The sequence below is a fragment of the Coturnix japonica genome, chromosome 1 (genome assembly GCF_054131305.1).
Source record: "Coturnix japonica strain WE chromosome 1, WE-NBRP24, whole genome shotgun sequence".
NCBI classification, from domain to species: Eukaryota; Metazoa; Chordata; class Aves; order Galliformes; family Phasianidae; genus Coturnix; species Coturnix japonica.
The window spans coordinates 125,786,448-125,808,321 of record NC_140663.1 but is presented as its reverse complement, the minus strand read 5'-3'; the positions used below and the strand labels follow the sequence as shown (position 1 = coordinate 125,808,321).

At 47.1% G+C, this 21,874-nt stretch overlaps 1 protein-coding gene across 5 annotated transcripts in view; it reads right to left on the bottom strand.

Moving 5' to 3' along the window:
• The window catches only part of SH3RF3 (SH3 domain containing ring finger 3), a 221,266-nt gene extending 210,667 nt beyond the window's left edge, over positions 1-10,599 (bottom strand). The window contains exon 1 of one of the 5 annotated variants that reach the window (XM_085552274.1): positions 9,568-10,599. In XM_085552274.1, coding sequence (XP_085408400.1) covers positions 9,568-10,572 — 1,005 coding nt within the window. In that variant the 5' untranslated portion in view covers positions 10,573-10,599. The remainder of the gene's footprint in view (positions 1-9,567) is intronic. The other 4 variants (XM_085552285.1, XM_085552248.1, XM_085552255.1 and 1 more) reach the window with 4 other exon arrangements.
• Between the last annotated feature and the right edge of the window lie 11,275 nt (positions 10,600-21,874).

The window sequence follows — 21,874 nt, the reverse complement described above, 5'->3', positions numbered from 1 at the left end:
AGAAATGGCATGGAAGGAGTGGGAACAAAAGAGGGAAATGGCCAACTTGCTCACTGCATGCAGAGCCAAAACCAGGAACACAGGGCAGAGCCACGGCAACGCAACAGAATGACATCAACAGCACCTTGAATAATACCAAGTCAATGAAGCAAAGCCAGCCAAATCCCATTCCTCAAGTCTGCCTTTCTAGGAAGGATTCTTCTCCAATAGAACGGGTCTGCAGATGTACCACAGTATCACTCCTTGTAGTACTGATTTCTCACACCTCCCACAGGAGCTCAGTCATGATCCTAAGAAACACGTGGTCCCCAAGGCTCTCCTGTGTCCCTGTGAACAGTTTGGGCATCAAAGCTCTTTCACACTTATCTTGGAAATCCTCAGTCCTTTTGGGTTGTGAGAATAGAGGGAAAGTGGAGGTGGAAATGAAAATAAAAAGCAAAACTGATTCATCCTTTCTACTACACTATAGAGAGAGACTTTTGCTCTCCTACCACACGCCTGGCAACGCTGCCAAGTAGCAGATTACTCACTTTCCTTCATTAATCACTTAAAGCTGTGAAAAACAAAATGGTGTTTATCCAGAGTTCACTGGGACCAAAGCTACTGAACAATGAACGTTACAAAGGGCAACACACAACTGCTTTCTTGGTTCTGCAGCCACACAGCTTCAAAAATGCTGCTAACAGAAGCACCTTCCAATGCTTTTCAGCCAAGGATTTGGGGAGCTGGTGTCACGGCTTGAAACCTTTTGCTTTTCAGTCACGAGTTGACTCACAAAGAAGTGCACCTTTGTACAAAGCATCAGAGTAACTGAGAAACCCAAACTCCAGCCAGTTCCAGGTGAGCTCTGACTCTTCTAATGTCAGCCCAGTGGTAACAAGAAGGTCTGTGTACAGAGTGCCCACAGCAAGCTGAGTCTAGGGAGTTTTACCTCCACAACAGACAGGCCCCAGCCCAATGCACTTCGCTATAATGGTGAGAAAGATCATAGAGTCGTGGAATCCAAGGTGTCCACCAACAAACTCTGGGATCTCCAGCTTGCTGAGGGGGCAACACCAGCTCTAAACAGCCTCAAAGGCACTCATCAAATCTTACTGACTACACCCAAGAGTTCCAAGTAGCAGCACAGCCAGGGCAAATCCTTTGTAAATGTTTCCCACATACTTTTAAGATGAAGTGATCGCACAAGACCTACTCCCACAGGAAACAAAGCATCCAGAATGATCCTCCCTTGTCTCTCATAGGACATGAGACCTCTCGGCATGACTAAACACCATACAGTCACCACAGCCACCACCCAGCACAGCCCTCTCCCAAGATCCCTGACCACCAATAGTACCAGCACCATTTCAGCCCCCATGTGCAAGGGCCACCATCTTCTCCAGCCTGCTCTGCATCTACTGCACTGGCAGCAGTGACAACACCTGCCTGAAGGATGGACTCTGCAGTATGGGTTAGAATACATGCAGATACCTGTGGTTATACATATCAGATACATGCCAAGGATCCAGGCGTGTGGACGTGGCACTAAGGGACCTGGTTTAGTGATGGGGCAACCTGACCTACTGTGACCTGACATCAGGTTGATGGTTGGACTTGGTTATCATCTCCAAGCTTGAGGGCTCTGGTTCCGTAATTCTGTTTTGGAGATTAATATAACCACTCGTGCAACCACTCTTGAAACTGCACATTCTTCTTAGAAAGAAGGCTAAAACAATGCTTAGCAACAGAGGCTCAGGCAAGGTAACATGAAGCAAACACTGTAAACTGAAAAACTGAACAGAAAAAGACCCGTGTCTCTCTGCACCTCTGAATTTCATTGTGCTGCTATGAGACAAAGGGAGGAAGGCACAAACCTTCCCCTGTAACCACTGATTTCCTGGTTTTCAAGGCTTGGGATGAGTGGGAGATGTCTGTTCAGCTCTGGCTGCTGAGTTGCTGTTTGTTAATAAGCACAAAATGACCTCTCCCTGTCTGCACAGTGTTATTACAGATGTTGAACCCTGCTCAGACCCTTATTGAAAGTGTGCTAAATTATTTTAATAGGAATTACTGCAGTGATAGCCCTGACATGGAGATATATGCTCAGATAAAAGTGAAACTGACCGCATACTAAAGGAAGTCCCGTGTTTATCAGAACAGGTCAGACTCAAGCTAGCACAAAACAAGTTTCCTCTCCACAGTATAGCTCAAAACTACCAAACTTTCATTTTAGAGTGTACCCATTTTTCATTATTCAAAAGATACAACTGACTCTGATCTTTCATTGCCGCATGGCTGTGAAATGTAAACAATCAGATGCTTTCCACTGTGACCTACCCAGAAGAAAACAAGAATCAAAAAAATATTCATCTCATGGTTGTCACTTATTATTTTACTCTATCTTATGATGCATGCATATGACTGTATCCTCCAAAGGCTTTGCTATTATGTGTGTTAGAAGGGAAGCGTGCAAAATAAAGGGATTTAGGAGGAAAGCTGCTGACTGAACTCTGCAAGGGACAGCAGATAGATCAGTGCTCAGCCTCAGTGCTGCTGGGGCTTCAGCCTATGATTTTCACTTTTTTTCCCATCCAAATGGGGCTCCATACCTGGAAAAAAAAAGGTGAAACAGCATTGGGATCCATGCATACACAAGCACGGGGCACAGGAGTGGTTCGTCAAAGCAGCCCAGTCACACGACAAGCATAGATCTATACTTGAGGTGTGCAGGAGGAGGCTGCCCATGCACACACCCACCATCCCTCCAGGAGTGACGCTCCTTCAGGGGAAAGCTGGGTGTGTGTCCAGAGGTGCAGCAGGAGTGACCAGAAGCCACAACACCAGCACACCCATGTCCATCACACGGTGACAGCACTGTACAACCCACTCCACTGCATGCATAGAGAGACAAGAATGCAGAAAAGATCCCTTCCTGTCAAAAAGCTACAAATTATGGGAAATATATCTAGAACACACACAAATACGTATTTACATTTGTATGTGCATGTCTTATTTACAGATAAATATATGCAAAATGAATTCAATCGTCTACTTTCTTCTACTTTACCGGGTTAGGATAATTAAAAAATCATTAATTGGAGACATGTAAGAAGGCAGCCAATAAAACAGGCAGTCTGTTAGAAGCTGTTCCAAAATGAAATTAGAAATTAAAAAGTAAATTCATAAACCTCTATCTCTTTACTGTAACTCACCAAGGAGATTTTGATTTGAATTAGCCTGAAATTAATCCACAAGCAAGCATGTTCAACAGTATTTAATGAAACTATCATTTAGTAAAGCAAATACGATAGTGCCTGGATTTGGCTGATGTTTGGCTGTCAGAGAGCAGCACACCAAGCACAGCAGTTCCCCTCTCTCTGTGTTCAGGACCATGGTATCTTCACCCATAGAACGCACTCAAAACTTCAGATCTCGTTTTCACACTCTGCCCGTCTTGTACCTAAGCCCATGGTAATGATGCACCAGCTGCAGCACGTCATGAACCTCTGTCCAGAAGGGGGGAGACTTTAACAGCTTAATGAGATAGTAATACATATTAAAACCAACCTTATTCAGATGATGTGTCTATTCTAGTCCTCACTCTGAAAATAACTGAGGCTGCAGGAGAACTGATCATTAGCATTTTGATAACAATCTAGTCAGCCTCCTGTTAAAATATTTCTCCTTTCATCTAAAACTGGGATTTGTTATCTTCTGCGAGCAGACCATTCTAAAATTAGCAATGGCGAATTCATATTGGCATGGATCAGATGTTAAAAAAAATAATCCTAGGAATAAAATGAACGTGAACTTGCCTGAATAACCAGGCTGTCTCTCCTGTTGCTGTAGCAGAGAGGCACTTCAAGCATCGGGTAAGAAACAACCTCTTCCCATAATTACCAATTCTGTACACAGAAGGGCACTCATTCACTATACACAGCACTAGTGTCGCTTGTGTGGTAAATCATATTCCAGATGACAGCCAACTAGAGGAACAAACTCCACTGACACTGATCCGTAAGGCACAACAGATGGGGTGACCTCATTGCAGCCTTTCAATACCTGAAGGGAACTTACTCCCAGGAGGGGAGTAAACTCTTCGAAAGGGCTGACAATAGCAGGACACGGGGAAATGGTTTTAAGCTAAAAGAGGGAAGATTTAGGTTGGATGTTAGGGGGAAGTTCTTCACTAGGAGAGTGGTTAGGCCCTGGAACAGGCTGCCAAGGGAGGTTGTGGATGCCCCGTCCTTGGAGGTGTTCAAGACCAGGTTGGACAGGGCCCTGGGCAACCTGATCTAGAGAATGTGTATGTTTGGTGGCCCTGCCAGGCAGGGGGGTTGGAACTACATGATCCTTGAGGTCCCTTCCAACCTGGGTCATTCTGTGATTCTGTGAACAGACAACAGGACCAAGCTTTGCACTACAGTCCCATTGTCTCAGCGATCAGAACATCCTTCGCACCTCTGCGATGAATAACATTACACTACTGCTGCAATGCACAAGGAGAAAAAGCAGCCGGGGGCAGTCAAAGGGAAAGGGGCAGCGGCTGCTGCCCATAACTGTGCATTGCCGGAGTTTGTGTGCGCGCAGGCAAACATGCACTGTGAATGCTGTGAGCTCAGCTGAGCTGCACTCAGAAGACTGGGCAGGCAGTGCTCTTCCTTTCAGATGTTTCACATTTTTCTCTCGACTTTTAAAAACAAAATGTCTTTTTAATACTCAAAGTAATATTCCTTCCTTCCGTCTTCCCCCTGGGCTGAAGAGCATCCCGTGTGCACGTATCAATAAAAATGATCACATTACACGCAAGGACTATTAGATTAAACTATACACTGCGGGGCGTTTTCAAAGCTCTTCAATTTTAAAGGTTCATCATGAGTTCTCTGTCAACAGAAGAAGTACTTTCCTCAAAGAAGAGCTAACCAGCAAGTTTAACACTGCTGCTGAAGAGTGTGGCATTGGAGCCAAGCAGAGAAAGAACAGCAGCAGTCTCCTGCTGCCCTGTGTTGTCAGGAGAAAGCTCAGGCAGTAAGAGGAACCCAGACTAGTGTAAGAAAGAATTGTGGGCTGGTAAACAGAGAGGCCTTGCTTCCAGGCCCAGCTGAGACGCACCAGTGAGACATTTTCTTAATTTTTTTCACTTTCCTTTGCTTGTTTTTTTCAATCTTTCCCTTTTGCACAATGGTCCGGATGGCCATTTTCCAGCCCAGAACCAGGCAGCGGGCTGGCACGGTGCAGAGCTGGGGAGGAACCCGCAGCTGGCACAGCTCTGTCCTGCTCCCAGCTGCAGGCACGCAGCTGCTGTGGGAGCTGGGGCGAGGCCAAGGTCAGGCAGCTTTCTCAAATCCTGCAGTTTATCTTTGTCCCGGCTCTCATGTCCTATTAGGACTAATCTTGGGTTCTTCCCATGTCAGCTTGCCCCAGACACGGGAAACCTGTTGTAAAATATCAGATTTTAACAAGACTGCATGGAAAATACTAGCTAGAATTCAGTCTGGTATGCAATGGGGAACCACTAGAAAGTTGACACCGGGAGCATCCCGGAGAGTTTTACTGTGCAGATGTAACCAAGCCTCCGAAAACTGAACAAATTCAATACAGTAGTCAGAAATTATAATCCTTAGAGATATTAGAGTGAAACATTCATTATTAACAGTCTTTTAGAGGTTAAGGAGAGGTTTCCAAGGGAGAGTGACCCCTGACTTAAGAAGGAAGTAGCTTGCAATAGTCACAGATATTACAGGCAGGTTACGGGACTGCAAAAGGGAATTGCAGGTTTATCTGAAACTTAAGCAGTGTAAGCAGCGCTTCTTAATGGAGACAGCATGAAACACTGAACAAAGTTGTGAAACTGCAGGGAAATCTCCAGGCACATTGCTAAGACTGAAACAGCAATCAGATACCTAACCTGAAGTTTTGAGACAGCGCACAAAACTAACTCTAGACTCTAAGAGAAGATCTTCCCAGCCCCTACAGAATAACTACACATTGGTACGGTAGCTCGCATGTGAGAATCAGAGCACACACTGCAGCTGAGACCTCAGGGGCCCAGCAGCTCAGCTACCCATGAGACCCAACTGGGTGCCTACCTGTGCAGCATGCTGTAAAGAGCCTGCTTTGCAGGGAGGCTGGACTCAATATCTAGAGGTCCCATCCAGTCCCTACAATTCAGTGATTCTGTGATTCTCTTGCTTGCAAGTGGAGGCTAACAGTAATGCCCATTGCATTTCTATAAAGTGTAATGGGCATCAATTGATGCGGCGTTTGAGGCATGGACTCAGATGTGAACGATCCAAATCGTTTATTACAAGTTCTCACATCCCTTATATACCTTCACAAGCTTTTGTTTTCTAGCTTTCCCATCCGCCATTACAACTTTCCCAACCACCTTTACATGTCAGCAGAGCATTCTACAAACACTTTTCAACTGTCCATGCAGGCGCATATCCAATCAGAGCTGTGAGTCCCTTCTTCTCCTTCCAGAGGTTTCCTTGGTTCTCATGCTGTTTATCTTGCTCCACAGCTGCTGCTCTGAACAGCTTTCCTTGTATTCCCACAAACTGACACCTGCAAATGGTAGTACTCTTCTGAAAGAGTGACTAACAAACCAGCACTGCTCCCTCTACTTGTGAGGCCGAGGAGTCCTCCTGGGCTAGCAAACTGCAGCCTCCCACCTGAGGCAGCCAAACAGCTCTGCACGTATCCTAAGTGGGAGAAGCACCCAGTGAAAGGCAGAGCACAGCCTGTCACTGCGCTGACACTGCACTTCCCTTATGCTGCCCCTCACTGCCACCTGTCCCACCTCCTGGGAACACACCTCGTGTGGCTCTGCCATCTCAGCCACATCTCTTCTGGGCAAATGGAGACACAGCTTTGTTTTTTAAGGGTTGTTGCTTTGTTATACAAACGTTGCTCTCAGTTTGTATTTGAAGTAAGTAGGCTGTAAGCTGTGCACCTGGTGTGGAAGACGACTGGTTTGGGAGGAAATTGATAAAGACTTGCACTCATTTAGCTGTCTATTTGATCTTGAGAACTCCTGAAAAGATCCTAAGTGATACACTCCAACAATTGTTAAGAAAAATACAACTCGCTCAGTAAGGAACCCAGATTTACCATAATGCCTCAGCAGTCCGAGGGAGCCATTTACTTTGACAGAACCCGAATTCCCCCAGCGGTTCTACGGTGGTAATGGAAACAGAGGAGCCAATAAATTACAACCTTGTGTGTAAAGCGACTACCATTATAAACCACTCTCAGCCTCCTGTGTTATCCCCAGGGGTGGCCACTCTAACAGCTTCTGGATTTGCTTCCCCTCATCCTTCTGCTGCGCTCTTTCTGCTTTCAGACCCTTTTATAAATCTATAACCATACCCTGTATTTGCATAGTATCTTTAAGGTGAGCATCCCAAAAGATACAGTGTAGAAACAATTGTTTTACAGGCTGAGACAGGCAATGGGAAGCTGACAGGGTTAGCAAGGGCACATGTCTCTGCAGATGGGGACAGTCACAAGAATCCTTCAGGCCCGAAATTGCAGGGAAACACCACTTCCAGACCTCTTATGCTAAAGGTGTGTGCCATGCACCTTAGAGCACCTGAGGTACTTCTTAAGCACTGCTGAAGGCTGGCCTTGGTCAACTCTTACAGCTGTAGTTTATCCCCAGCTCCTCTCACTCCACGTTTCAGCACTCTGGAGAGACCCAGTCCATGCTAAGCTATTGGGAAAGAGACACACAAACCCAAAAGAAAGACACACAAAGCACTGAGTTTTGTTGTCAAACAATGTTCATTTGCACAGCAAAACATGGACACAGTAACAACACGGAAGCCAGCTCTGCTCTGCCCTTCTAAGGTTAACTGTATTTCTCATAGAAACACATGCCCGGTGTGATGGTAACACACTTTGGTGCTCTGAAGGTCTGTGCAAGACCAGAGCCTGATGGAAGCACCTTGGCTCTGTGCTACGGCACCTTGCAATGGGCAGCCTCCTTCCTAACCAGAACCCCATTGGTACATCCCAAGTTATATATTAAAGTGAATGGTATTAATTAGCAAAACACTATCATTTGCATTCAAGCCTCAGGCAACAAATCTACACCAATTTCTGAAATTAAATAACAATAATAATACAGAAATACGGATAGAATCATAATAGCTCTCCCCAAGAGACCTAAGCTGTCCCAGATCCGTATAGCATCGGAAAAGGTGGATCCAGTCCAGCCTTATGCAGGATTGAATGGGAAACAGTTCTTCTCCAGCCCGGTGCAGGCATGTTTGTTCCAGCAGCTGTCTGGGGAGGAGAGGTGCTGCAGTGCCTCCAGGAAAGCTCAGCAATCAGCTGTATCAGCAGCTCCGAGGAGGATTACTCTCCCCTGCTGCTTTTTTTAAAAGCAGATTAGTTCAGACTTTCTCTCCCTGTAATGAACCTTGTAAGGATCAAGCGCACTGCACTGATTTGCAGGGTGCAGTTGGGAGCTCAGTCAGAAGCTGTGCAAACAGCCCCGCATCCCCCCAGCAGCATCCGCTCACCCCAGTGAAGTGGAAGCAGCAGTTGTTAACCGTAACAGCCAAAACGTGATTCTCGGGTCACGTGGCATTTATCTTTCTCCCAAAATCAGATGGATAGCAACCCACACTGACAGAAGTGGAGATGCTCAGCAGAGCGCTGCTCAATCAAAGTCAGAAAGGGAGAGGACATGATGCGTTATCATTTACCATGTGACAACCGGCACAGGGCTTAGGGAAGCGACTTCTGGGAAACCTGCTTATGGCGAAATACTAAAACATCAACCTCTCTGAGAATACTCACATTCTCAAGTTACTCTCAAGTAAGTTTTCCCCAAAAGCATCTCCTTATATGTGCATCCCCCAGGGCAACATCCCACGGTAGCTGGGATTAACAGCCAGGAGGAGCTCCTAGGTGCCCACAAACACTGCTCAGGGCACAGGACCCTGCAGCAGGAGCCCTGCAGGTGCAACAAAACTTTGAGCCCCCGGGACAGCTCTGTTGGGAAATGAATTAACTGAAACATCCCCGACAGCGACACAACCTCACACGGCATCTCCGCAGTGACCTTCCCGAGGCAGAAGCCTGAACACCGAGGTACGGCTCGGGCACATTCCGCGGGACCGGGGATAAACCCACGTACCCGCTGTAAGTATGACGTTAGAGATAAGATAAAGTTCTCCGTCTCTTTTCGGAGCGTCGCCTGAAGTCTCCCGGAGAGATCCGGCAGTGAATTCTATCGTTTGGGGTTGTGCCATAGGGTACGCGGGGAGGAACCGACCTCCGTCCACCCGAGTGGTCGCAGCCCTTGACACCGATATTAAAAGCAGCGAGATCGGGCGCTCGACTGCGGGTTTAAAGCGTAACCGCATTGGCTGCGGCGCTCCCCCCTTCAACAAACCGCACACCTCGCTCGCAGACCCCCACTTGCTCCCGGGTGGGCAACGCCAGCCGGCAGCTCCTGCACCTGCCGGGCAGCGGGGCTGGAAGCTCCGCGGGGTCTCGGCGCCCCGCTCCCCGCCGGCAGCCCAGCAGCCCCGGCCGTGCTCTGCCCTCCCGCCCCTCGCGGCCCGCACCCACCTTTCCCAGCAGGGCGCTGCGGCTGGCGGCTGCCAGCTCCCTCAGGCTGGCGGCGGCCGAGGCGGCGGCGGCGGCGACGGCGCTGGGGGCGGCGGCGGGCTGGGGGTACGCGGGGGCCGCGGAGCAGGGGCTGCCGCTGGCGCCCCCGGCGGCGCGGGGCCGCTGACGGATGCCGTCCAGGAGACGGACGAGGAGGATGTTGGCGGGCAGCTCGTCCACGCCGCAGCCCACCAGGATGCGGCACTCGGGGCAGCGCAGCTCGTGGCGGGAGCTGACGATGCTCTCCAGGCAGCGGCGGCAGAAGGTGTGCTGGCACGGCAGCACCTTGGCCGTGGTGTCCAGCCGCTCCAGGCACACGGAGCACTCCAGCAGGTCCAGCAGCGACGACTCGTCCATCGCCGCCGCGCCGCCGCCGGCTCCCGCTCCCGCTCCGCCGCCGCTCCGCCGCCCCCTCGCCTCCGCCTCCGCCCCCGCCCCGCCGCCGCCTCCGCCTCCCCTCCGCGGGGCAGCGCAGGGCCCCGACGCCCCTAGGGCCGCGGCGGCCGGCGGCGGAGGCGGCGGGGGGGGCGAGGCGGAGGAGAGCCGAGGGCCATCGGGGAGGCGGGGGGGGCCGCGGGCGGGCGGCGGCGCGGGGCGGAAGGAGGGCGCCCGGCCGGACGCTGAGCGCGGCGCTGCGGGCCCCGGCGCGGCTGCGGGGGGCCAGGGCGGCCGGGGCGGGACGAGGCGGGGAGCCCCGGGAGGCGCCCGCGGCACGGAGGCCGGCCCCACCCGCTCCAACGCCGGCCCGCGGCTCTCGGCAGCGGGGCTCGCCGCCCGCCTTCCTACTCCTACTCCGCCGCCTCTCGGAGATCCCCTCGAGGAACAGAGGGACGGGAAGGATGGGGCTGCAGCCCGCGCCCGGCGTCCCCGCGGGATCCCGAGCGCCGGGGCACCGTCAGCCGGGACGGGACGGGGCAGCCCCGCTGCGGGCCGACGAGGCCGGGGCCGCCAGCCGGGCCCCGCCATCCCTGGCGGCGCGGCGCCCCCTGGTGCCTCCGTGTGGCCCCGAGCATCGCGGGCTGCGGAGATGGGAAGGAACGAGCGGGCCCCGGGGTTGTGTGTTCACGGCTCCGTGTCAGAGCCGTGGGAGTTAAAAGTCAGCTACTGCCGCTGCTCTTGTGGGGTGTGAGGGCTGGCAGGAGCCCTTCCTGTTTCTCGCTCAAGTGTCGCCTTTAAAATCGACTTCTGAGAGCTGCGTCTGGAGGACTGCTGGCCCCTGATCGTCTTGGGCCACGAAGATGATCAGGGGGCTGGAGCACCACCCCTATGAGGACAGGCTGAGGGAGTTGGGCTCGTTCAGCCTAGAGAAGAGAAGGTTGCGGGGTGACCTCATTGCAGCCTTTCAATACCTGAAGGGAACCTACATCCAGGAGGGGAGTAAACTCTTCGAAAGGGCTGACAATAGCAGGACACGGGGAAATGGTTTTAAGTTGAAAGAGGGAAGATTTAAGTTGGATCTTAGGGGGAAGTTCTTCACTAGGAGAGTGGTTAGGTCCTGGAACAGGCTGCCCAGGGAGGTTGTGGATGCCCCGTCCTTGGAGGTGTTCAAGACCAGGTTGGACGGGGCCCTGGGCAACCTGATCTAGTAAATGTGTGTGTTTGGTGGACCTGCCAGGCAGGGGGGTTGGAACTACATGATCCTTGAGGTCCCTTCCAACCCGGGTCATTCTGTGATTCTGTGACTGCTCACAGTCCTTCCATCAGCCGTACGACTCCACAATGCAGTTTTGATGTACAAAGCAAGATGAGGGCTCTCTTGTCATAAGGTTAATCCAGCCACTGTGGAGTAAAATGGACTAAACACCAGCCAGCGAACAGCGCTGAATTTCTGCTGCTCCTGTGATGCTGCAGCACACAGAGAGTAACACCAGAGAGCCCATGATGCAGTCAGGTCACTGCTTGCAGTGCCCTGTAATCCAACCCATGTCCTTGCAGAGAGAAATCCCAACCTCACCAGTTTTAAACTGTAAAAAGTACTGATGCACAGAGAAACGTGAAATACAGTACCAAGGTCTTGGGCTTCTCTGGAGCAAAACTTGATTTAAGAGAAGGAGGAACAGTGAGCCTTAAGGATGAAGGAGTCAGCAGAGAGGGAGCACTGGAACATCTGTAATGAGAAGCACAGCCTCTTTGGCATCTCAGGTTGCTCCCCTTCTGAGATGAAAATGGTCAGAGCATGTAGGCAGAAAGTAGTGCTCATTTGCACCACTGTAAAGCCAGAGGACACCCTGTCACCTGATGGGTGTGTTTCATCTGTCCTCCTGTTGAACTTGACTTGTTAGCAGGCCTCCCTGAATTTCATAGAATCATGGAATCGTTAAGGTTGGGAAAGACCTCTCAGATGATCGAATCCAACCAGCAGCCCACCCCCACCATACTCAATGACCACATCCCTCAGTACCACATCCACATGGCTCTTGAACACCTCCAGGGACGGTGACTGCACCATCTCCCTTGGCAGCCTGTGCCACTGCAGCACCACGACTTCTGAGAAGAAATTGTTCCTGTTATCCAACCTGAGCCTCCCCTGGTGCAACTTCAGGCCATTCCTTCTTGCCCCCATTACCCATCCTCACACTACAGAAAACACCGGGAAGAACCAGAGGACAGAGGGGATGGGAGTCTCCCTTGACATCAATAGAGAAAAGATGAAATACGCAGAAGCCTGGGATAAAGGACATAAAAAAAGAAAGCAAAGAGATACAGATGATTTATCTGCTCTTGGTTTATTTTAAAGAGATGTGGATTTTGTTTAATCCCCCCATCTCAGCTGCCAAAACTTCTAGCTTCAGATTATAAGTGCAGAGTGATTATTTGTGAAGTCATTAAGTAATGTGATTAGCACGGCTCTTAAGCAGAGGTGCTGCCTTACACACACTGTTGGGGTGGCACATTTTGCTGTATATCCCTGCCTTCGGGTGTCTGAGGAGATGTCTGGTGAGCAGTTCCTGTGCCAGGCTGCCGAGTGACTTCACTCCCATGGTGGATGGAATAAAACCCTTCATGGTTATAAACTTTGAAGGGGACCTTCAAACTAAAAGGGAATCAGAATGGCAAAGTGAAGCTACAGAAGAGCAAAGGCCATTGAGACATTGGGAGGGAAGGGAAGGGAAGGGAAGGGAAGGGAAGGGAAGGGAAGGGAAGGGAAGGGAAGGGAAGGGAAGGGAAGGGAAGGGAAGGGAAGGGAAGGGAAGGGAAGGGAAGGGAAGGGAAGGGAAGGGAAGGGAAGGGAAGGCGTTAGAATGAGACAATGCAATTAAACTTGCAGCAGAATACACATCAGTCCTCTCTTGCTACTGAATTTTCCCTCATTGTCTAAATGGTTGTTCAGTTATGCTTACATTACATTTTACAATTAAAAACAAATAAGGTGCACTTGGACTTCTGAACTGAATATTAATATTCCATGGAGGAACATATGTTTATGGCAGCCCTATATCTGCCCTGCCTTGTCTTCCTCAACAGTCCTGGCTGGGTGCTCAGCTCCCTCCCCTCACCTATACATTCAACACCTCTCCATGAAAATACAAGAGAATACCCTGAAAAGAAAAGATTCAAAGGATTTTTGTAATAAAAATGGCAGACCAATGTTAAAACTCTACACATTAGGAAAATGACTGCATTATATTGTGGCTTTGATTCAATAAACATGTGGTTTAAAATGGTTCTTCCTCACAGACTACACAGTGTCCATTGCCTTTGTTCACCAGCCTATCAATTCACAGCAGTTTTTCTGCAAGTTTCATCACATTCTGTGTAGCTTGGTCTTACAGTGACATGGATGCAGGCAGGCCAGACGTTGTCATTTGTGCAGCTTTCCCTACATGTCCAGCCCTCCTGATAAGGTACCACACTTCCATCACTGTTATACAACATCTTTCTTAGAGGTGCATCTTGGGCTTTTAAAAAATTAAAACTTCAGCTTTTACTATAACCTTTTTTTAAGGGGATGAAAGATAGCTTCAAACATTTATAAGGTTACCTTCTCTACAGTAAACTATGTGTAAATTATGCAAATGGTTTTTAATCTTGGTGGAAATCAGCTTGATGTCATAAAAATGATGAAGAGGAATATTGTTCCAGTCCCAAGGAGCTTTTGCAGGTCACGAATGCAGTGTCAACCTGTTCGGTCTTTGCTCTGTCTGAGGAATCAGTTGCAGTTCCGTAAGATGGCGAAAAAACACATTCTATTTCTTCTCTCTTCTTCACGGATTGTAAATCTGATTAAATTGTCTCCGCTTAGACACTCACATTTTTCTTTAAAATGGAAAGATACTTCTGTTAGTGATTAATTCATTTAGCCCATTCATCAAGATACTTTTTTCCGCCTCATTGGTTTCTTTGTATTACTTCTTTACACTAATCCTTCCCACTAACTCACGTGTCAAACTAACAGGATCTTTCTTGGAGGATATCTGAGGAAATGGCTTCTTGCGGTGGTTAACAAGACTGCATTCTGCAGCAGAGAGAAGGCCCCTTGTTTGGCAAAGCTGTCCATGGTGCTGTCACTGTAGGATCATAGAGGCGCAGGCATAGCGTCAAGACTTTATTCCTCTTTTGTGATCTCTGTGTCACAACCAAAAGACAAATAACTTCATCACTGTCCTGCCAATAACCACAAGAGATTTCCACAGTTAATCTACGTATTTCCAATTATCAGATTTTTAGAGATTAAAATTAGTTGTTGAAACTTCATGTGTTGCAGTTGTTTTTAAAGGCTCAGTTGCTAGGCCTTCATAGATGCTGGACTGTGTTCAGTTGAGGATACTCAGTATTTACAACTTTAATCAGGGCTACTCAGCCACTGAGTTTCCAGCAGGCTGCCAAGGCCCTGGTTGTTCTAGAGCCTGTGTTACACAGCAGCTGTGTGTGTGTTTGGAAGGCAGCAGAGGTGCCTTAGTGGCTGGTTCCCACCTGCAGCAAGCAGAGGCCCCAGGCCTCCTGTCACCAGAAGGGCCAGGTGCTGCTGTTATCGATGACCAAGTTATTAGCGTGCTCCTTGAACTTTAACCAGCGCTATCAGTCCATAGAAACTGCTACTGTAAGTAAATCGATGCATCGTCAAGTTATTAACAAACCATCTGCAGCTAAACCATGAATAGAATAACTACTATGAACAATAGAATTGATCATTTCTCTACCTAACACTTATTCATCACATCATTAAACATCATTTCTGACCTAACACTTTTTGGGTTATTTTTTTTTAAAGGAGAATTAATCTTATTTTCTTGCATGTGGTTCAGGAATAACTTTGACTTTTATTTGTAAAAGTTGGAAGAATAATGATTAATTGCCATACATCTGAGAAAACACATGTTCTTTCAATCAGCATTGACTTATTTAAATCAAGGAGGAAAAACAGTAACCAACAATGCTGCCAAAATAAATGTTTAATGGAGCACAAGACTGTAATTTTCTGTATAATGAGGCATACCATCTCTAGTAACAAAACGGGTACCATCTCTGCAGACAGGCATGTACTTAGAAACATAAAGATGCAATACACAGAGAAGTCTTTGCTCTTTCAAGCTACAGACAATACAGGCAGCGAATAACTCAATAGACTTTATTAATATTCAAACAAGCAGCTGTCAACACTTCATCCCAGAATAAGCTGAAGCTCTTTACATAGCTTTTACTACTGTAATAGCCGGGTTCACTGGCAGTAGATTGGAAAACATGCAATACTAATGAACCCCTCTGCTTCTCCTGGCCCACCATTTACTCCTTCTCAAAGTGAAAAACATTTACTACATGTGCAATACCACACTCCCTAGAGGATTCAGGTTCAAAGAGACATTTCTGTTTTGTTTCTTAGCAACATACATCCAATAAAAGTGAAACACCGTACAAACTGCAATCTGTTTGTGTTGTTTTAATCTATAATGCAGTACTTTGCCATTGCTAGAGAGGTATGCCACTACAATAGCTTTACAATGTCTCTTACCATTAGACATATGTGGTTTTATTTTCCTATGCTGGACTGTCTGCTGTGGAAGATATTTTTGAAGACATTGTAGTATTTTCATGAATAATAAAGAGGTAATTCCTGCTCTAATAAGGACACACTTGCCAGGATTATGATGCAGTCTGTTACATCAGAAGAGATCCTTTGATGTTTGGTTTACAGGCAGCATTTGGGCAACTTACAAGGACTTAATTCCTAGAATGAGTGTCTGCCATCCTCCAATCCAAGGGCTAAAAGGATTTGTGCAGGACATCTTTCTTGGAGGGACAGCAGACCTGTCTCTGTATTATCTTCTCCCTCTTACAACTCCGTCATTAACTGACTTGATGTGACTGAAAACTGTGTTATGATTTCTTGACTTTAACATGGAGTTGAGGAGGAAGAGGAGCCAGCCTGGTCCCCCAAGGCACACAGAGAAATATGCCCTACAGAGTAGCTTTCAAAATGTCTCTCGCTGCAGCTGTATGGCTCTCTCCCTCAGTCATTTGGCGTAATTACTTCCCCAATGCCTACAAAGAGAGATAGGAAAGATGTGGCATTTATCTTCTTCCTATGTTTTTATCCTTCAGTATATATTTATCTTTAAAATTCAGAAATGACTCATCTCTAAACAAACTCTGCAGTACTTATGTTCTGTAAGTGCTTGGTAATAACAGCTCTAGAGCACGAACACTACATTTTCAATAGGCAAGCATTAGACAGGTGGAAACAACAACATTTACTCTATAAAGAAGTGCTGTCTTGTTATTTAATGCAGCAGGAGAGAGAAAATAAAATAGCATATGAGGTGTCCCATTGTCCAGTGGCTTTGAAATATCCAATTCAAGAAAGGCGGCTGCATCTCCAGTTCACATCATGACTTACCCCACCAAGGAACCTTCTGCTCCCAGTCTTCTTTGTGTTTATTTTATATTTTGCCTTCTCTCAGGTAGGCTCTTCTGTAGATTAACTTGTTTTTTCCAGCAGTGTGAGCTGAAGAAGCAATCTCACGTTTTCAGAGGAAGCTGGCTGAGGGAAGGCAAATAAGCGTCCAACACCAGAGATGTAACTTCTGAGCTATTTAACATTGAGGATAGCTAAAGAAAACAATACCACGCAGAAACACCAGGTGGAACTAGGAGAAGAGGGAAGCAGGAAAGGAAGAAAAAGTCCTCTCCAGTTTGCTAAGTTTTGTGAAGAAATACCTGTTCTAAAAGTCGTCTCAGCAGATAATAACTTATTTACTTATATTTCACTAATTATCAACTTCTCTGTGTGCATACAAAATTAACAGCCTGATTGGCTCTTTAGAGCAAAGAGGCAAACACTCGATTCAGAAATAATGAGCATGATGGCACAGCCTAATATGATAACCCTGCTTGACACCTCCTTTCTCAGGCAAAAAGCTGTGGCAGGGCAGAAAGCTTCCTTTCCCTGGACTCCCATTACCTATGGTTTTGGAAAAGCTGAACACTTTGTAGCTTTTGCTGAGGTCAACTGAAAGTTGTGGTTGCTGCCTGCCTTTGCAAATGAGGTTATAAGAGTCAACAAGCTCCGTCAAAATAGTAGAGGAAATGAATCACATGCTGAAAGGCCACCATTTCTCTCTCAGAAAGAGCTCGTTCCACTGGCTTTCCCTAGTATAGACCATTGCGATGCATGTCCCTGAGGATTAATAGCCACCCCTTCATTTGCACTTGAACCCCAAATAGGAAATCAGCCTCTGCACAGTGTGATGCTGCCTATGTGTTTTGCAGAGGGTGAGCAACCAAAGGCGCTGCTCACAGGGATTTTGTGCAGCCTGCACTTCTGGACAGCTATCAGAGGAGGAGGTGCTCAGCAGAGGCAGCTCCAGACCTTCTCTCTGCACAGCCAATGGCAGTGCTGCACATCTGCCCGTACAGAGAAATTGTCTTAGGAAGTGTTTCAGGTTTGCTATCATTAGCTTTTGCTTCTATGGGAAACACAACTGCCAGATCCTGATGTCTGTGGGGTTCGGCAAATGGGGCATCACAATCTGATGCTGCTGCTCATTTGCACTTCTGCTCATTTTTATCACTTTATAAGAGCTTTAACACCCATTCAGATTTCACTATTTAACTTCAAGGCACTCTTCAAGTTGAACTGTCGAAACCTCTCCCTATCAAACAATCCAGGATATATCTAAACACACTTTAAAGCATAGAAAAACCTTTAAAAAAATCCTGTTTCTGTTGATGAGAAACACTTAATGCAGAAATGACATGTCAAATACATGGTCTGTCCCACCAAGCAGTCAGTGCCTGGTGTTCAAGGTATGGGGTTTACACAATTTCTGAGTAGAGAAGAGCCATCACCAGCCCCGCGCTTTCTCTGTGAGCATCAATTCACAAATCAGCATTCACTCTTCACAGCTTCTCTGGGATTTACCTGCCTCGTGAGCATCACATCACAATCAGAGCACTTGTTTGCTGCATCACTTACAGGAAAGAAAACACAAAAAGGTATCGAATGCAATCAAAGCATATTTTCTTTCATTTACAGAAAGACTCACTACATACCAAGCCTTCTATTTACCAAAGAAGTGATGCTTTCAACTGTGTTAATTTTCTTTTTTCTCATTTCCCACTGAGAGGGCAAATTATAATAGCTGATAACTGGAAGGCCAGTTTACACTGCCTTACTCCTGTAATAACTTGCCCTTGTGCAAAAAAAAAATCAACCCACACATTGATGTGGAGCAGCAGAGCAGCATTTATACCAGAGCAGCATAAATTATATAGCCCTGAATACTGTAGATTAGGTTTTCCACTCCATAACTTAAAACTCAGTGTAATCAATAAAATTACAGACTACAGCATCGCCTTTCCAGACCACGTTTGGTGTTACTGTGTCTTGTAAAAATGCTGGTCCAAGAAGTCGAGAAATGTGAGAGAGGATCTTCTTTGTCCCAGGAAAAGCTCATCGTAGACTGTTTGCTCCACAGTTCTGGGTGGGAACTCATCGGAATACACTTCTGACATGTTGGCTGGACACACCACTGAGGCATTTTTCCCAAAGCAAGCAGCTGAATGTGAAGCCTCAGCTGTGGAGAAGCACTGAGTAGCAGCTTGGACTGATGCTGCCATCAGCACCTTGAAAGTGCCAGAGACACAAAGCTCCTGTCTGCGGGGTCAGGTCCCTTTTGGTGGACTCTTGCAAAGTGGCTTCTACATACGTTGGGGAAGAAAAGGTCTGAGCAGTTGAACTCCTTCCTGGCAGAGCAAAAATGAGGTCTAACACTTCCAAACAGGACTTCCTATGAGGTGTGAGGCTCAGTTTGGCTCTTTCTGTTATCTACCTTTATTAGAGATCACTGCAGGAAGCATCAGTCTCTGCTTTCACAGAAATGCATATCAGCGTGTCTGCTTTTAAACTATCTTGTGTGGCAAAAAATAAATAAATAAATAAAAATTAAAAAAAAAATTGCAAAGGAGAAAAGGCTTTAAGAAGAATGGATGCCAAGAAAAATCAAAAGAGAACTGAGGGCAGCAGTGGTTCAATCTGCTCTGGCTAAATGAACAGCTTAAGCATTACTGTCTGACATTCCTTTGGAGGCATATCTCTGCCAAAGACGCCATGGACACCCGTGGTATTGCAAGTGGTTCCCACAATAACAAAAGAGATGGATGTTTTGCAGTGTATGCCTCAGCAACTTGACTAAATGCCCAGCTCTGGAGGAGAGGGTCCCCAGCTCAATGTGCATGGTATCTCCACAAGCAGCTGGCCCCCTGCCTGGTGCTGGCAATGAAGCTGCCTGCCTCTGGGACTGATCTCCCCACAATATACACACACGTTTCTGCCTGCTATCAGCTCTTTCTCCATCACCCTCCTAAGCAACTTGAACCCTTCACACTAACAGCTTGGCTTCCTCTGCCACCACCCTCTGGGGTAAGACCGCAAGCACACATTCCAAAACAGACTCACCATAGCCAGACTGTGGCTGCAGCTGCTCCAGAAGCACTAAGTTACAGACTGCTCTGGAGGAGCCATCTGCAGAGAGACTCCTAGGCAGAACTATAGAGCCAGGTGAAGAGCTTTGAGTACTGGTGGCTGAGAATGAACTGCATTTTCAGTGCTTATCTCTCTGTTCTCACAACATCTAATAAAGCAGCATGTGAAGATAAAAATGTAATAGAACTTCTGAAAAAGCTGTTATATATTCACCCTGTTTTGTTGTTTGGTTTTTTTTTGTTTTTGTTTTTTTTTCTTTTATTACAATGAGTTGCTTTCTGCCTCAGAAAACAAGTAACAGGCTTCTTCAGGCTTGCAAGAGCTGTCTGTTGCTTGCTGAAAGGAGCTCTCAGAAATTAGCCGGGTTTTAGGGTAAACCACCCTGCAGAAAAAAAAGAGAAGTGAGCTTTTTGAACATGTTGCATTAAAAGGAACTGCCATCTCGGGGAGGGACCAGAGAAGCTTTGTTGTCTGACTCCTTGAAGAAGCACTTTCCAAGGTTTTTACATGACAGGCAATGGGAGAGAGACATCTGCCAGGGTGGAGATGAGCACAACACAGGTGGGATCTCTTTCCACAGCCCCAGTGAAACAGGCAGGGATGTGCTTAGAGTCAGCACTTTATTGAGAGGGATTTCTCATTTGCAAGCCTCAGCATGAAGAGTATGGAGGATGGGATCTCATAAGCCAAGTGGCATCATATCCCAGCATAAGGCACAATGCAACCGCAGCGGGAGACTGCGCTAATGCTTGTCTTAGGTACACTGGGGCTTCAGGGGCTGGTATCTCAGTGGAAAGGGAAACAAGTGTTTTTTTACCACACAAGTATACAAGAGGATCATTTGCCGTTGTTGAGAGGATTTGGTACCTAGTCAGAGTAACCCACTACAGTATAGGCAACTTGCAGCTATTACATGAAAAACAAGAACCTGAACTTGGAAAGGCATCTCTGAGACCCATATATCTTAAGGCTAGACCAATGCACGCATGCTGCAAAAGCTGGGAGAGGAATCAGACAGTTGTAAAAACATCCCTGGACTGCCAGACACACCTCCAGAAAACCTGATGGTTGGATGTGTTCCCTTCTCAATTTCCTCTACTCCAAGATGGGTTTGAAAAGAGGCATTGAGCCTGCCAGGCTGGGTATGTCCTAACCCAGCTGAAGTAATTCCAGCTTACAGAGTCAGGATTCTCTTCTCCACATTTGAAAAGTGTGGAGAGAAGAAGAGTTCATAGAACTAGCAAATGCTACTTGCACTGGGCATCATTTTGAATCTGGGGAGTTAAATTCCAGAAGTATCTTCTGTAGGAAAAGAACCTCTTTCTGTTAAATGATATGGTGCTGGTGAAAACAGTGAGGCTGAAGATAGGCTCTTCCTCTTGGGTAGCAACCTGGCAGTACTGAGACAGTGACTCTTTTTACAGCTCCCAGGCAAAATACATGGGAATTGCTCTGGAAATTGCAAGCTTGACATTGCCCAGAGGACATGGTATATGAGCACAGCCTATTCCTGAAGACCAGTTCAGGCTTTCTACAGTGCCAGCAGATTGGTGCTAAATGTCAGCAGTGTGTGCTTTCTAGACTATCTGAAGACCACCACAAGAACAAGCTGACAGAAAAGAGAACCAAACTGGGAGCCCAGCACCACTCACTGACATCAGTTCTTCATTTACACTCCTGACTCCAAGGTGTTTCCATCCACTCCTCTCTCACATTAACTCAGGTGATGGCAGTGGAGCAGATGGCTGAAGGAACCTGATGGGCTGCTGAATCCAGATCAGCCATTAAAAGTGATTGAGGCTTCATTCAAAGAGCCATTTCTCATGCCATCCACAGACAAAGGTCATGTCATAAAACTAATAGTAAAAAACAGATCATGATATTTTTAATGCAGCAGGTTAAGATTAGGAGAAGCTGAGATTATCTGTGGTTCCTGCAATCACAGGGTTAAAATGTCAGTATAGATGTACCCACCAAACACTCACTTGGGGTCCACATGAAGTTGTGAGTGCCTGTCTGGGTCCTCTTTTCTACCCCCAGAAGAAAAATAAAAGAGGGGGATAAAAGACAACATTCATGCTGAATTATGCATGCAAGTGTTAAAAAGCACCACCTCTTTGTTCCTTACAGGTGATCAGTGGAAACCCAGAAGGGAATAATATTTGATAAAAGAATGGTGAACAGGAGCAGCAGAATAGCACCAGCTCCTCTTGTAAGTGCGAGCATATCAGAGACCTCTTCTGTTGCCGGTAAACCTCCCTTTCTGTTTGCAGCTCTTGCTGTGAAAAATGGCTAGGAGGGATGTGGAGCTCTTTGATGAGGAATGAACCTGAGAGTTCATAGTAG